The sequence below is a fragment of the Meles meles genome, chromosome 1 (genome assembly GCF_922984935.1).
Source record: "Meles meles chromosome 1, mMelMel3.1 paternal haplotype, whole genome shotgun sequence".
Lineage (NCBI taxonomy): Eukaryota > Metazoa > Chordata > Mammalia > Carnivora > Mustelidae > Meles > Meles meles.
Window position 1 is genome coordinate 86,408,158 of NC_060066.1, and position 17,661 is coordinate 86,425,818.

The 17,661-nt window shown below is 38.6% G+C and overlaps 1 protein-coding gene across 1 annotated transcript in view; it reads left to right on the top strand.

Annotated features, from left to right (window-relative positions):
- The first annotated feature begins 725 nt into the window (after positions 1-725).
- ARFGEF1 (ADP ribosylation factor guanine nucleotide exchange factor 1) overlaps positions 726-17,661 on the top strand; it is a 143,284-nt gene continuing 126,348 nt past the window's right edge. The window contains exon 1 of the mRNA XM_046012981.1: positions 726-1,002. Coding sequence (XP_045868937.1) covers positions 879-1,002 — 124 coding nt within the window. The 5' untranslated portion in view covers positions 726-878. The remainder of the gene's footprint in view (positions 1,003-17,661) is intronic.

The following is a 17,661-nucleotide window of genomic DNA, read 5'->3' on the forward strand; positions in this document are numbered from 1 at the left end:
GTTTCCGTGACCCTTGGAGCGGAAAGGACTGCACTTCCACTAATGGGACCTTCAAGAAGTCGGAGAAGTGCAAGCACTGTAGCTGGGAGTCCTTTACACCCCGTGGGAATAAGGGTACCAGGGGTCCTCCGCCTCGCTGAGGAGCCGCCCGGAGGTGCTTGCCCGGCGCCGCAGGGCGCCTGCCACGCCCCATGCCGCCCTGCAGGCGTACGCAGAAGGCGACGAGGCCCCGCCGGGCCACCGTAGCGCTGCGGCTCGGGCCTTTCCTCCCGCGCCGCCCTCCGCCCCCAGCCTCCCCGCGCCGCGGCCGCTCTGGGCAGGCAGCGCCGCCGTCGCCGCCGCCGCCGTTTCCTCCTCTGCAGCCGTTCGGCCGCTGCGTGACGCGTCGTTTCCTCCCAACATGGCGGCCGGGGCAGGTCCGCGGTGATGGAGGCCAGTCCGCGGCCGCGGCGGGTGTTAATCCCCACAGTAGCCAGGGCAGCCGTGTTCTCTCTGGGTTTCTGAGACGCCGCCGCCGCCTCGTCCCTCGACTCCCGGCAGACGGCCGCCCGGGCTGGGCTCCCTCGCCGCCCCTGGGCCGGAGGGGCGAGTGAGGGGGGTGGCCGGGAAGCGACCCCAGGCCGGGAGAAGCGGCGGTCCGACGGGCGCGGCCCTTAAAGGGCGGCCTCTCAAGGGCTGGTGAAGACCTCCGCGACCCTCGTCCGCACCGCGGCTGCTCCCACCTGCCAGTCCCTTCGTGATCCCGCCGCTGCCCTCCACGCCTCCTCTCCCCCACTTCCACCCCCTCTTCTTTCTCTCTTTTCTTCCTCCCCCTCCTCCTCCCCTCCAGCCGCTGGGAGCCGCGGGTCGGACGAGCCGCCGCCTCCTTCTCTGCGTCCATGTATGAGGGGAAGAAGACGAAGAACATGTTCCTGACCCGGGCCCTGGAGAAGATTTTGGCCGACAAGGAAGTGAAGAAGGCGCATCACTCCCAGCTGCGCAAAGCGTGCGAGGTGGCGTTAGGTGAGCGGGGAGGAGGCCCCGGGTGGGGGTGGGGGGGCGGCGCGGCAGCCGCCACGGGAGGTGGGGTCGTCTGGGGCTGCCGTAGGCCGGCGCCACTGACCTCAGGGAGTCTTCGCCAAGCTCTTTGCTCTCCGGCTGGAGTTGACAGTAACTCGGCTGGATGTGGGGCAGAGGCTGGGTGGAGGAGGAAGGGCAGTTAGCGAGGCTCCGGGAACGCGGCAGGGCTTGGAATCGACTTGAGAGTATGAGATTTTGTTGGTGGACCGTGCGATGCGGACGGGCTAGCACCTTTTGTGATGAGCAGAAGATGAGCTGTTGTTTATTAGCTTGGAAATTGAGGTAGAGCTGATTTGTCAAGATTGGGCGTGGGAAGGGTTCCGTATCGTAATTTTGATAACTTTGTCGATTGGTGTGGTACTTTGGAAGATAAGCCGAAGTTGTTCCCTTGTTGACAGTCTTGAGAAGGGGTCTGCAAGAGGTGTAGCCCATTCTGACATCTCTCCGCCTCCGCCACAGGAAAAACAGAGTGATGTTGTATGTGACTGGGCTGACCTGGAAGAACAAGACCAGAGGTTAAGGGGTGGGGGTGGCCATATAAAAGCCAGGAAGGGAAGGACCTTTAAATATGCTAGCTTTAGTGACACGGGAGGGAGGGCTTGGAATGGGGAAAATGAAAAAGACAATGACATCCACCAGCCACATGTCTGGACAGTGGCAGCTGCTCTCAAGCTTGAATTCTGATTTATAGTTCAGACGGAGGAGATCTAGTGTATTGAATCCCATAGCAGTGTAAATCCAAACAATACCTATAGTGAGGACAAGCAGATGAAGAATTGTTAAAGGGGGAACACTGATCTATTGCATCCATTAAAGATGAAATCGTTTAGGGAAAGACCAGGACATTTAACACAAAGATTAATTCCGAATGCTTCTGTTTTTATTTTATAGCAGTGGAAATAGACTATATGAAATTGACAAGAAATCAAGCATGTTAGGGGCGCCTGGGTGGCTCAGTGGGTTAAAGCCTCTGCCTTTGGCTCAGGTCATGATCCCAGGGTCCTGGGATCTAGCCCCACTTCGGGCTCTCTGCTCCTCAGGGAGCCTGCTTCCTCCTCTCTCTTCTGCCTGCCTCTCTGCCTAGTTGTGATTTCTCTCTGTCAAATAAATAAAAATGTAAAAAAAAAAATCAAGCATGTTAAATGGACTTTGGAAGAAGTTCTTGAAGGGGGAAAATCTGGAAAACTTAAATGTGTGTTAAAGTAAAGGGTGAAGACAGGAAAGACCTTTTAATTATTAAAATAGAGTACTTTTTTTTAAAACTTGGCACAATAAGCTATAGTGTTTTTCTTTTTAAGCTATTTTAAGGTGTGATGCTATGAAAAATATTACTGAAGAAATTTCATTAAAATTTTTTTGAATCTGTGGTATAGTGGGTTTAAGTTTAGTCCTTTGGCTCTTCGTGAATCAAATTCATCTTTTTATCCTTGTAGCTAATGAAATACTGTTTTGGGTGTATGAGAAAACCTTGTATAGCGAAAAAAAATTGAATTTATGTAGGTCCCGAAAGGAGTAATTATTAAATTGAGGTGGTATGAGGGAAGAAATGATTTTGAGTTTTTTAAAAGAATTATGTGTAGGTTTATAAATAACTTGCAGGTTAAAGGACTTAAGAGATGCAAAGTAAAGTTTTAGTTTGAGACCAAATTTTCCATCTTAATTTTATTTTTAGTATACTAAGTAATAAGTATTAGACCAATGAAATGGAGTGTATTTTGTATACATATTTTTTTTCCGCTCCAAAATGCCAATAAGTTGAGTGTGTTTTGATGGAGAGTTCTGTGGAAGGAGAATTGGGGATTCTGAGTTTAAATCCCAGTTCTGTTACATTGCAGTCAAGTTGTTGGGCCTTAGTTTCCTTCCTTGTAAATCAGGATATTGAACTTAATTATTGTAAGGTTACATTTCCTCTAATGTGCCATGACAGTGAACACAGTTTGGTTAACTTGTGCACTGAGTATTCCTGCTCTTCTTGATTAGCATCTTTAGAGGGCGTAGGGCTTGGTCCTTGCTGTATCTAAATGTAGGAGCTACTTGGTAGTGTGTGTTAGGTATACTGGGAATTGTCTTTTGCAGATTTTGCTGGTTTTACTTTTTTGCCTGCCTCTTCCATATAGTTAGCAGAAGCTTGTTACGAGAAATGTGACTATCCAGGCAAGGACTAGGCAACACAATACTTTTTTAAAGCTGTGTAAGGCTTTTTCTCAAATTTTATAAAAGTTACATTTAATCTTCTGCAAAATCTCATTGATCTCAAGATAGTGGGTCCCTGATGAATGAACTTTGTTTCCTTCTAGTCATCCATATACATTATCACAAATTGGTAGGGATAACCCCTTTCATTTTTACAGAAAGTAAAGATGGTGTCTTCAAATACGTATTGTCCCTAGAAACTATTATAAGTCTCCTTTTTTCTCTTCATTATTGAGAATCCAGACCGACTTTGGTCTCTTGATAATCATCAAGCAGGAATGGTAAACTGGAAAGGACTGGTGTGGTCATCCCTGATCTAGATTAGGTTGTGAGTGGGTAGGAGTTGGATGGGTGGAAGCATTGAAGTGAGTGCTATAATCCTTCTAAATATTCTTTCTAAATAACCCTTCTAAACCTGCCTGCATTCTTCGTCCTCCCCACCCCCAAATATTTATTGAGCACCTACCAAGGAGCTGAATCGAGACAGAATAAACAGAAAAGTATATAGTATGTCATACTTTTAATCCTTTTGTGTTTTAAAATCCTTTTATTGCCATGTGAGGTGATTTCAGAGCACTGGTATTCAAAATTCCGTTACCTTTTAACAATGGCCAGTTATAGTTTTTCTGTAAATAATACTGTTGAAATTACAGTTCATCACATATTCTTAAGAAAATGATTTTTTTTGGTTAAAGTAAAACTTTTAGCACACCTTATCAAGATCAGAAGAGATTTCACTTTATTAAAAACAAAATTCACCCTCAAAGATACCACATAAAGGAAATTCTATTTTATTTTCACAAAAAAAGTAATGAAAACTTTAAGGGGTGTGCAGATTATTTAAAATTTTTATCAGATTATCTTACATTTCAGACTTTATTTTGAAGTACAGAATGGTTAAAAAAAACAAACAAAAAACCTTCACGTCTACATTGTTAAAATCAGTGTCAAGCCCAGGGGCCGAAGAACAGCTCCAGGTTGCCCTCTCTTGGTTCCTGCCCCACTACAGCTTTTTGCAACTAAGACAACTCTGCAGAGGCCTTCTAGGCTGCCCTAGCTTAGCGTGATCCATTCCTGCTCTCTAGAATCCTGAATTAAAAATAGTCTGGCCATCTGCTGGCAGATGAGACAACAGCTGAGCTATTTTTAGTTTCAAAGAATTTAGGATTGTTGCAGGATCTGACTTGAAGGTAGCATTGTTTGTCTCAGAGGGAGGGTGCATTTGCGTCCTATTCCAGTCAGGCCTCTTAAGTTTCAGGAGTTTCTTTGATGTTAGGGCTATGACTAGTTCAACTTTGGCTGGTAACATCAGGTATGGACAAAGATATTCTGCAAATGTTAAGATGAACTAGTTCAAGTTTGGAAGCTGGCACTGATACAGAATAGGAGTGAAAAGGGTGACCTTTTAGGTTTTAGAGGCAAGGGAGGCATGCAGGGGCATTCATAAGGGCGGAATCCCTTGAGATATGGGAGAATGGAGAAAAGAGGACTTTTGAGGGAAGTAATTTTTGCATCAGACAGCGTATGAATTTGTGTTGTTTATTGTTTCCTAAAGTGATCCTACTGATGTAGTTTATTTAAGAGGCTGTTACATGTAATTATAGTTACCCCCAGAAATGTAAATATAACACTTTACAGAAATTTACAGAACTTCCTACTGTACCTCCAGTCCCACCCTTATTTTGGTTAGCAGTGTTTAAAAAAAAAGGGATATTTGGGTGGAGGGGAATTACTTGAGTGCTGTTGACCCCAATTTTATGCTACTTTTGGTAATACCAAACTTTGTTACTCTTCACCTTTGTGGAAAAAAAAAGTGATTTATTCCCAAATAATATGCTGCAGTGAACATTTTAATTATAATTTAAATCCATTAGCAAATCTCCTTTTAAACCTTCCTCAGTATCTAAGGTAAAAGGTGTTTTCAATAAGTCAGACTGCCAGAATTTTTTTTTTTTTTTAAAGATTTTATTTATTTATTTGACAGAGAGAGATCACAAGTAGGCAGAGAGGCGGGCAGAGAGAGAGGAGGAAGCAGGCTCCCTGCTGAGCAGAGAGCCCAATGCGGGACTCCATCCCAGGACCCTGAGATCATGACCTGAGCCGAAGGCAGCGGCTTAACCCACTGAGCCACCCAGGCGCCCCAGACTGCCAGAATTTTTGAGGTAGCTAGGAAAAAAGAGTAGTGAAATGAAATGATTGATAAAAGCTTCTGTTAAGTTTGAGTTGAAAAAGTAATTTTGGGTCTCAGTGTGTATTCTTTCCATTGTGAAGATTTAGAATTCACATTAACATAGTTGAGATTCTGGAAAGTCTTCTAAGAAAGATATCTAGTCTGTTCTGCTTATTGAAGTGTTTCTTAATTTATTTGACCCTTTTCAGAATCTCTTAACACCTCTGTGAAACATTGTTCCTTGGAATTTACTTTGGGACACTATTAAAGGGAAAGAAAGGCCCTAATTATTGATAAGGTATAATATAATACAGTAGATTTAATAGCCCTACGTAAACATGAGACCATTCTCCAGATTAGTGATTGTGTTTTGGGAAGGCAGTTTTGTTGGCAGTGAAGGAAGAAGAAAGTCAGAAATAAGGAGCAGTTGGGAGGAATGGTATCAGATCACAGGACTGTTTGCTTACTAGCTCTTTGTTTCCCATCCCATCTAACGGCAAGCAACTGGTTGTCTCTCCTGGTAATATTTAACTTGTAGAGAGGAACGTCTGTTGGTAATTGTTTTATCACAGCAGAATGAAAATGTATTGTGAATGGGAAATAATTTGGGGAAATACTTCTCATAAAAACCTTACAAAGTGAAGGAGGGGATATTTGAAAAGGGAAAATGCATGAAAAAATTATTGTCGCCATTCAAAGTTAGATAATGTTTTTCATTCAGATACTAGTTGTGCTAGTATCTGAAATGAAATAGGTATTATTTCAGTGCTGGACATATGGCACTGAACCAAATATACTTTCATGGAACTTACTTTCTAGTTTATTGACGCTAACAGTAAGAAACAAACTAACATGGATTGTCAGATTGTTATTTTCTGAAGCAGTAGTTCAGAAGGATAAAGGGAGAATGGCCCAGGAGTGCAATTTTAGATAAGGTGGTCAGGAAAGGCCTTTCTCTGAAGTGACATTTTAGCAGAGAATTGACAGAACAGAGAGATTCAGCCTTTTAGGTACGTGGATGAAATAGAGGTAACAGTAAGACAGTGTATGGTTGGTGCTTTTCCAGGTTGAAAGATTTAGGTGACTGAGGGGAGAGTAAGAGGGAGAGGGATGGAAGAGGAGAGCAACTTTGGATTTTATTGTATCTGTGTTGGAAGCCATTTCAGTTTTGTATAAGAGAGTGATATACAGATTTACATGTTAAAGGGCTCACTGGTAGTGATTTAGATTAGGCAGGGATGGAGGGGTGGGGGAGTTTAAGAGAATTGTTTGCATTTGGAATATATTTTAAAGGAGTGCACTGAATTTGCTCATGGGTTGCTTGTATGACAACAGACTAGTTTCCAGAGCTACAGGTTGTTAGGGCATTCACCATGAGGAGGAGGAACACCAGGAGAGAAATAACCTTTGGGAAATAAGTTGTTAAAGTAAAACATTTTCATCCAACCCTTTATATGTATTTTATAATTTTTTAATGATAGAATTTCCTAATGATATAATAGAATACTTTCTACTGAGAAAAGGAATCAATTAAAATGATAGGATATTTCCAACTGAGAATGTACAAGATAATTTTAAATTTGAGTTGTTAGGGTTTTTTGGTGAGCTTTTTTTTTCCTAAGAGAGAGAACTTTCACATAGTTAATAAACAACTGGTCTAGTCCCTTTTTGGGATAGGATCTTTGCAGATTTAATTAGTTGAGGATCTCCAGATGAAATCTTCTTGGATTCAGGGTGGGTCCCAAATCCTGTGACTGGTATCCTTATAAGTGGAGGAAGGGACAGGAAGACCCATGAAGGAAGAAGGTCATGTGAAAATGGAGGTAGAAATTGGAGTTATGCTGTCATAAATGAGCCAAGGAACTCCTGTAGTCACCAGAATCTAGGAAGAGGCAAGAAGGATTCTTTCCTGGAGCCTTCAGAGATAGCTCAGATATCTGGGCTCCAGAATTGTGAGAACAAATTTCTGTTATTTTAAGCCATCAAGGTTGTGATAATGTGTGAACGCAGCCCTAGAAAACGAATAAAAGTTCCCTTTATCCTAACTTTTCAGACCCAGTTTGATTTGAGTTTGCATTTCTAGAGTATACCAGGTATGTGTTCAGTCAAATGCAGGCTTTGGCTAATTTCTGTCTCATAAATCTAGACAGTAGTTATTCTGAGGCTTTAGTGTGTGTGAGTCTCTTGAAAAAGTTTCTTTTAAAAGGGTACTGGGACCAAGTATTTTAAAGGTTTGTGTTCTTTTAGTATTTTTGTTTTGCTTTTTAGACTTGATATAACTACATAGGTCTATATGTTACCTTCTGTGTTACCTTCTCATCCAGGAAAGACTGTAAAAAACAATCTATAAAATATTTCATAATCACAGTATTACCTCTGGTAGGATCTTTAGAAAAATTCATGTGGGACATTTAATATTTTTCACTCAACTTTGAGTCACTTAGTCAGCTGTTTAATAACTTTGTCTAGAAACTTGCTAAGGAATGAAATAATAAAAATATAAGCAAAGTAGGTATCATGAAGGTCAAGTACTTTATTCAGAGGAGAATCCCATTGTCTTTACTGTTTACTTTTAATTATAAGTCCAATAAATTGGCAGTTTACTCTTTTTGTTTTTCAAAAGTAAAACTGGGGGAAAAAAATAACCCATGACACTTAGGTGAAGATAGCCATTGCTAATTTTATAAAAAGCAACTTTGTTGAGGTATAATTTACATAGTATAAAATCTGCCCATAAAAAAAATCAATCTCTATACTGAACATGGGGCTCAAACAACCCCAAGATCAAGAGTTGCATATTCTTCTGACTGAGTCAGTCAAGCATCCCCAAACTGCCCATTTTAAATGTAATGATTTTTACTAAACTCATTGAGTTGTGCAGCCATAACCATAATCTATTTTCAGAATACTTCCATTACCCCAGTAAAATCTCTAGTGCCTATTTACAGTTAATCCGTGGTACCTCCCACAGCTCTAGGTGTCCACTATCTGCTTTCTGTGTCTAGATTAGCCTTTTCTGTGTATTTCTTGTAAGTATTCATCATACAGATAGTCTTTTGTGTCTGACTTCTTTCACTGAGCATGTTTTTGAGGTTCATTCATGTTGTAGCATATATCAATATTTTATTTCTTTTTATTAATGAATAGTATTCCAGAGTGTGGATGTACCACATTTTGTTTAGTCACCAGTTTTGATGGATGTTTGGGTTGAATGAATAATGCTGTGAATATTTGTGTGTGATATTTATATAGTTACTACCTAGAAGTAGAATTGCTGTGTCATATGATACATCTATGTTTAACTTTTTAAGAAACTAAGTTGTTCTCTGGGTAGCTACATTCTTTTATATCTCCATCAGCAACATAGGAGGGTTTCTCATATGTCCTTGCCAGCCAAAGATTATTACTGTCTTTTTTATTTTAGCCATCTTAGTTGATATGAAGTGTTATTTCTTTGAAACACTATTAACTTTTGGTATTTTTTCCATACTTTATTCTGACAACACAACACACACAGATGTAGTCTTCAAAAATAGAGCTGGTTAATTTATAAGGCAATAGTAAGAAGGAAAAAGAAATAGCTGACATTTATTGTTTACTGTATGCCAAGTTCTGTGCCAATTACTTTATTATCTTTATCTCAGTTTGTCCTCCAGACAACCCTGTATGTTTTGGTGCTATTATTATCTGCAGTTTGCAAATGAAGAAACTGAGGTTTAGAGCTTATGTTTGGTAGAATTAAAATATGGGTGAGTCTTTTGGGCCTAATGTGGCAGACCTGACCTGTGCCCTTACCCACAAATCTTTGTTTATAATTAACAAATTACAAAAAGGGAAAGAAGGGCCTCCATGGAAAAAGAGTTACTTTTAAGAAAGAGAAAGGGCAAAATACAGAACAAAGAAACAGCTATCTAACAGCAATATAGAAAAATACTGCTCTCTACATTTCAGTGATTCTCAGGGGTATTTATGTACTATATGTTAATAATGGCATCTCTGAATCTGTCATACAAAAAAACCATTTTGTGGTCTGCTTAAGTCAGCCAGATTCATTTTAATAATTTTAATAATTTTAAATTTAATAATTAAATAATTTCATAAATTATTTATTTAATAAATAAATTAATAATTTAAAATTTTTTGAATTTTTTTTCCAGGTGTCCCAGGATTTATTTATTTATTTATTTATTTATTTATTTTAATTTGTTTATTTACAGCATAACAGTGTTCATTGTTTTGGCATCACTCCCAGTGCTCCATGCAGTACGTGGCCTCCCTATTACCCACCACCTGGTTCCTCAACCTCCCACCCCCCCGCCCTTTCAAAACCCTCTGGTTGTTTTTCAGAGTCCATAGTCTCTCATGGTTCATCTCCCCTTCCAGTTTCCCTCAACTCCCTCTCCTCTCCATCTCCCCATGTCCTCCATGTTATTTGTTTTGTTCCACAAATAAGTGAGACCATATGATACTTGACTCTCTCTGCTTGACTTATTTCGCTCAGCATAATCTCTTCCAGTCCCTTCCACGTTGCTACAAAAGTTGGGTATTCATCCTTTCTGATGGAGGCATAATACTCCATTGTGTATATGGACCACATCTTCCTTATCCATTCATCCGTTGAAGGGCATCTTGGTTCTTTCCACAATTTGGTGACCGTGGCCATTGCTGCAATAAACATTGGGGTACAGATGGCCCTTCTTTTCACTACATCTGTATGTTTGGGGTAAATACCCAGCAGTGCAATTGCAGGGTCATAGGGAAGCTCTATTCTTAATTTCTTCAGGAATCTCCACACTGTTCTCCAGAGTGGCTGCACCAACTTGCATTCCCACCAACAGTGTAAGAGGGTTCCCCTTTCTCCACATCCTCTCCAACACACGTTGTTTCCTGTCTTGCTAATTTTGGCCATTCTAACTGGTGTCAGGTGGTATCTCAATGCGGTTTTAATTTGAATCTCCCTGATGGCTAGTGATGATGAACATTTTTTCATGTGTCTGATAGGCATTTGTATGTCTTCGTTGGAGAAGTGTCTGTTCATATCTTCTGCCCATTTTTTGATATGATTATCTGTTTTGTGTGTGTTGAGTTTGAGAAGTTCTTTATAGATGCTGGATATCAACCTTTTGTCTGTACTGTCATTTGCAAATATCTTCTCCCATTCCGTGGGTTGCCTTTTTGTTTTGTTGACTGTTTCCTTTGCTGTGCAGAAGCTTTTGATCTTGATGAAGTCCCAAAAGTTCATTTTTGCTTTTGTTTCCTTGGCCTTTGGAGACATATCTTGAAAGAAGTTGCTGTGGCTGATATCGAAGAGGTTACTGCCTATGTTCTCCTCTAGGATTCTGATAGATTCCTGTCTCACGTTGAGGTCTTTTATCCATTTCGAGTTTATCTTTGTGTACGGTGTAAGAGAATGGTCAAGTTTCATTCTTCTACATATCGCTGTCCAGTTTTCCCAGCACCATTTATTGAAAAGACTGCCTTTTTTCCATTGAATATTTTTTCCTGTTTTGTCGAAGATTATTTCACCATAGAGTTGAGGGTCCATATCTGGGCTCTCCACTCTGTTCCACTGGTCTATGTGTCTGTTTTTATGCCAGTACCACGCTGTCTTGGTGATCACAGCTTTGTAGTAAAGCTTGAAATCAGGTAACGTGATGCCGCCAGTTTTGTTTCTGTTTTTCAACATTTCCTTAGCAATTCGGGGTCTCTTCTGATTCCATACAAATTTTAGGATTATTGGCTCCAGCTCTTTGAAAATACCGGTGGAATTTTGATCGGAATGGCATTAAAAGTATAGATTGCTCTAGGCAGTATAGACATTTTAACGATGTTTATTCTTCCAATCCAAGAGCATGGACCAGTCTTTTTGTGCCTTCTTCAATTTCTTTCATGAGTGTTCTGTAGTTTAATAATTTAAGCCATTTGGAAAATATAGCTGTCCCATGACATTCCTAAGGATTCTGGTGATCTTATGGTACCTGAGTTCCTTGTCTTTTAAAAATATTCTAATTTTTATCTTAATATTTTGTAGTTGTTTTTTTTTTTAAGTATTTTATTTATTTAGTTGACAGAGAGAGAGGTCACAAGTAGGCAGAGAGGCAGGCAGAGAGAGAGGGAGAAACAGGCTTCTCACTGAGCAGAGAGCCCGATGCGGGGCTCGATCCCAGGACCCTGAGATCATGACCTGAGCCGAAGGCAGAGGCTTAAACCACTGAGCCACCCAGGCGCCCCAATATTTTGTAGTTTTTTAAAATCATTTTAAGAATTGAAACAAAAACAAACTCTTATTAAAGTGTTATCTTATAGGAAGTAAGACTCTGTTACCTAAAAATAATTGTTTATGTTTATGGAGTTATGCTGCCATAAATGAGCCAGGGAACTCCTGTAGTCACCAGAATCTAGGAAGAGGCAAGAAGGATTCTTTCCTGGAGCCATCAGAGATAGCTCAGATATCTGGGCTTCAGAAACTGTGAGAACAAATTTCTGTTATTTTAAGCCATCAAGGTTGTGATAATGTGTGAACGCAGCCCTAGAAAACTAATAAAAGTTCCCTTTATCCTAACTTTTCAGACCCAGTTTGATTTGAGTTTGCATTTCTAGAGTATACCATGTAATATTCAAACAGTCATGAGTCTCCATAAATTCAGTCGCTTTTGTAAGTATATAATTATTGTGGGGTGCTGGTGGCTCATTTGTTTAAGTGTCCAAATTTTTAATTTTGGCTCAGGTCATGATCTCAGGGTTGTGAGATCCAGCCCTCTGTGGGGCTCTGCCTCAGCAGGAGTCTGCTTGAAATCCCCCCCCCCCCCCGGCATGCACATCCTTTCTCTCTAAAGTAAGTAAGTAAAATTGAAATAAATACAATTATTGAGTAATTGTCATAACTCTCAATTGTATAGTCTCTCAGCATTATTTCATATGCATTTTCTATATATGTATTTTTTCTTCCTACCAAGCATTTTATTTTAATAATGTGTCCTGTTTTTTGTGTTTTTTTCTTTTAAGTTTTTATTTATTAATTTGAGAGAGAGAGGGACAGAGATAGCAACAGAGATAGCACGGGGAGGAGAGAGAGAGAAGCAGGCTCCCCGCTGAGGAGGGAGCCTGATACTGGGCTGCATTCCAGGACCCTGAGATGATAACCTGAGCTGAAGGCTGACACTTAACCCACTGAGCCACCCAGGTGCTCCTGTTCTGTTGCAAAGTGTTGTTGAGTTTGGGGACATTTCCATTTAAATTCTGCTGCACAGAGTTTTCTTAATATATCTTCTTATTAATCCCTGCAAAATTCATTATTATGTATACAGAATTATGTACGGTAAACACTAAGCTTGAGTTCGCTGGCTTAGAGTTTGGTCATTTATGGCTCTTGTTCCTTAGGTAGAATTGTCATAAATGTACTCTACCTGTGCTGGGTGCAAGTATACAGCCATCTGCTGAGGAAGACAAGAGTTTTCATTCTCTTTAGAGTTATTGGTTTGGACTTATTTTTATGTAACCATTCCTTTTCATCTTTCCTTTGCAATTTTTTTTCTATTCTAAAAGTAGAAAACAAAGACCTAAAACTCCCCTTAATAATCAGAATGTGTATATTTTTGTTTTTTATAGATTTTGACTCTTCTGGTGTTTACTTTCTTGAATTTATTAGAGCATAATAGCAAGTATTTAATAGGTTCATTTTCTCCCATTGAATTGACAGGTAAACAGTTATGAAATTAAAAAGTATTTTATTCTTAAATTATTGATTATTCTTTTTTTTTTTTTAAAGATTTTATTTATTTACTTGGCAGAGAGAGAGATCACAAGTAGGCAGAGAGGCAGAGAGAGAGAGAGGAGGAAGCAGGCTCCCTGCGGAGCAGAGAGCACCATGCGGGGCTCGATCCCAGAACCCTGAGATCATGACCTGAGCCAAAGGCAGCGGCTTAATCCACTGAGCCACCCAGGCGCCCCAAATTATTGATTATTCTTAATTTTTATTAGCCTCACATGATAACTGATAGGATTAATTAGTCCTCATGTCTTATTTTTTATAATGTTGCTTTCACCCCCAAACTTTAGTATTTTATTTTTTGTATTTAATACTTACTTTTAGTGTCTTATTAATATAATGCTTAGCTTGTCTTACCATTTATTTTTATATATAAGATTAAAAGTATTATAGCTGGAAAGAAGTTATTTTACCTATTTTCTTGGGCTCTCATGCCTGTTCCCTAAATTTTAATTCTTACGTAGTGATTTAAGAATGTGTTTAATGTGTTGACAAGCCAAAGCTTATGTGTAATTTCTAATGTGCTTGTTGTATCTTTAGAAATGAAAATGGAACCACTTGAATCTTCTAATAGTGAATAGAAATAAAGTATTAAAAAAAAAGTGTGGTATGTTTGATACCAGTTAATAATTAAATTAACAATTAAGACTTAATAATTGAGCTTTTAAAATTTATATGTATCCAAAATAGGGATTTTGTTATGATTAGAGAACTGTTTTACTACAAGATACATGGACAGAAATTAATCAGAATGTATTTGTTAAAATGCAGTGATGAATCTTTGTGTTTGTATCTATGAAGTGAAATTACTTTATTCTCTTTGTTCTCACCCAACCCCATTTCTGAGGCTATTGGAGAAGACTCTTCAATGGCAAATTAAGAGGAAATGTACCTTTTTCGGCTAATATGTAGCACACACACTTCTTTCCCTTAAAAAGTCAACGAATATGCCAAAGTATGGTATCTTAAACTTCTATATGTGATTATATATTCATTGAGTTATACTCCTTTTGAAATAGTTAAAACAAATGTTTTTTTCAGTTTATAATTTTTTTTACATTTCAAAAAAGCACACTTGATTAAATGATTAATATGCCAAAATCTGATTTCCCTGTAAAAAAGTTGGGCATTCGAATTATCATCATTGTAATTATTTGGTTGGTTTTTCTTGGTTTGAAAGAAAAATGTCTTTGGGAAAGATTAGTCTTTCTGTTTCATTACTAAACTAAAATCATATTTATGAGTATTTACTGAGCAGTTTTAAATCTTTAATTTTGAATGTCCTTTGAATTTTTTTAACACCACTTCCTAGATAGTTTCTACCAATTTGGTCTCACTGAATACCACTTATGAAAAATATAAACAAGTAAGTGGCATTGAGGACTCATCAGTCAGATACCATGTTACGCACTGTGCTAATTTGATTTGAGAATGACTGATGGAACAAGATGTGATTAAAATGCTTCTGTAAATGCTCATTAAAGCTTTCTACCTTTAACATTTATTGAAGTTATGTCATCTTTGACTAATAGCAAATAAGGAGCTTTGATTGCCTCTCATGCATGCCTAATGCTATTCTGTGTAATTAAGACCTCTCATTAGTTTGCTTGACTAAAATTTTGTAATGTAAGGTTTTTGTTGATTTCATTAAATTAATGTCCCCAAATATTTTGTCAAGGATAGTCACTGTTAATAATTTGGCTTTCCAGGAGATGTGTAAGAAAATAAAAATAACTTTGAGTTTGGAAATGTCAAGAATGTTTGCTTTTCCTCAGGTTTTCATGTTTATTTTTTATTTTTTATTTTATTTATTTATTTTTAAAGATTTATTTATTTATTTATTTATTTGACAGAGAGAGAGAGAGAGAGATCACAAGTAGGCAGAGAGGCAGGCAGAGAGAGATGGGAAGCAGCCTCCCTTCTGAGCAGAGTGTCCAATGCGGGGCTGGATCCCAGGACCCTGAGATCATGACCTGAGCCGAAGGCAGCGGCTTAACCCACCCAACCACCCAGGCGCTGCCTCTCATGTTTATTTTTTAAACTTTTGTCCTGAAATTTTCACTTAAAAATTTATCACAGTATTTCAGTTCCTCTTTTTGGGCCCACTCCTTTTATGTTTATTTCCTACCTGACCCTCCTTATCTCTCTTCCTTTTCCTTTTCAAACCTCAGAATCATATGAGCATTGATACATTAATACATTCTTGATTCCTAAAAGCATATTTTAAAGAAATTGCGGCAATTTAAAAATCATCAGAAAGTAACCGTGCACCTGGTTAATACCCCTTGATGTGACCTCCCAAATGACCACTAAATTGTGGAAATGGAAGAAAATTCACTCCACTGTGGAAAACCAGATTAATGGCAATCTGTTTCTAGATCTGGAAGGAATGAGAAGAAGCTAAAAGGATGAGCAATAACCTAAGTATCTAACAAAGATGTCTAATGTAGGGATAATTCTTTTTTCCTAAATGAAAGAAGATTAATTTGAAATTGCAAACAAGTAATAATCAGAGACATTTTAAAATGGCTGCCCTAAAAAAAAAACAAAAAACAAAAAACCTTTACATGCTCACTGCCATATTCTAGGAGAAAAAAGCTCAAAAGACATTCTTACAAGTTTTAATCTGTGGATATTCTTTTTTTTTTTTAATATTTTATTTATTTGATAGAAAGAAATCACAACTAGGCAGAGAGGCAGGCAGAGAGAGAGGAGGAAGCAGGCTCCCTGCGGAGCAGAAAGCCCGAAGCGGGGCTTGATCCCAGGACCCTGGGATCATGACCTGAGCCGAAGGCAGAGGCTTTAACCCACTGAGCCACCCAGGGGCCCCACTCTGTGGATATTCTTTAAAATTAAGGATAAAAACTATATCCCATAAATATCTAGACAGAGAAAATGAGCTTTCAAAGAAGGAATTGTAATTTTAGTTTAAGATCGCAAGGAAGAGTTTTACCCTAGCTAAACCTAAGTAGTACAAATTTGCTGAAAATGATAGAACAGCAACAGCAACTCTGATAATAAAGTGAAATACATTGTTTCACGTCTTTTTTTTTTTAATCTGTGCCTTATCCTGCTTCTCTGTCTTGTTTTCTGTTGTTCCTTTCTTTACTCTCTTTCCCTGTCTCCTTCATCTATCCACTCCTTTCTCTCATCCCTTTTATTTCAAATAATATTTTTCTTCCCTTCAAGTAGCATCTAAAAATTGTTAGAAAATAATCAGACATGTTGTGAAGATCTCTGTACAAATTCATCTTTCGTTGTGCTCTTTATGCCTACTAAAAGTTGAAAGTAAGGTTGTCAACAATATGGGGTGGGTTAAATAAATAATGGTGTTTGGAATACTATAAAGCACTGAATAGTGAGTGACATATTGGAAATATATTCATTGATATAGGAAGGTAAATGAGTGGAAATATATAAAAGTTACATAATCTGTTATATAATTATATATTAGTGTTTATCTTTGAACAAGTATATATAGGTATACATAGAAGAAGTGTTGCAAATATAAGGAAATTTTGACACATATATTGAGAGACCTGTTCCATTGTCTTGTTTTTCAGTAGAACTACAATATATCTATAAGGTTGTTAGAGAAGTATATGTCATTAAAGAATCTATAGCTCTAAAGAACTTCTATTTATTTATTTATTAATTATTTAAAGATTTTCTTTCTTTATTTGACAGAAAGATCACAAGTAGCCAGAGTGGCAGGCAGAGAGAGAGAGAGAGAGAGAAGCAGGCTCCCTGTTGAGCAGAGAGCCCGATGCGGGGCTCAATCCCAGGACCCCAAGATCATGACCTGAGCAGAAGGCAGAGGCTTAACCCACTGAGCCACCCAGGTGCCCCAGAACTCCCATGTGTTAATTTTATATATTATTTGTTTTTCTGTCCAGGCCTGTGGTATTTAAATGTAGAGAAAGGGGGGGGGGGGAAGATAAGTAGTGGCCAAGATAAGTAGTGGCCTTCATATTGATGTAAAAAATAAAACTGAGAAAGAAGATGGAGGATATCAAAGCTAGCTGATTGAATGATAGTCACATTTATTTACCACCATGTCAGCCTGGTACTAAACACAGGGACAGTTCAGATGTGTCTTTGGTATTGCTTAGAGACACCTAATTATCAAATAAAAATTGGTCGTATCTTAGGCTTCATCAGTTATTAGCTTATGACAGTATGAAAAATTTTTTCAGGTAATACCATCTTTCTCTTTCTCATTTTGATTACGCAAAATGGATAGAGAATAACTGGTCTGAAACAGACTTTTGACTAGGAACTACTTAAAATTTCTCTCTCTGGTAATGTATCTAAGTATCATGAGAATTAAAAAGTCTTAGAAAACTTCATTGGTTGCTGTATCTTTGAAAACACAAAGGAATCCTTAGTTTTCATCTCAGATAAATGCCAAGATTTATTAATTACTATTTATAAGAAGAAGAGTTTGCAGGTTTTAGAAGATCTCTCCATA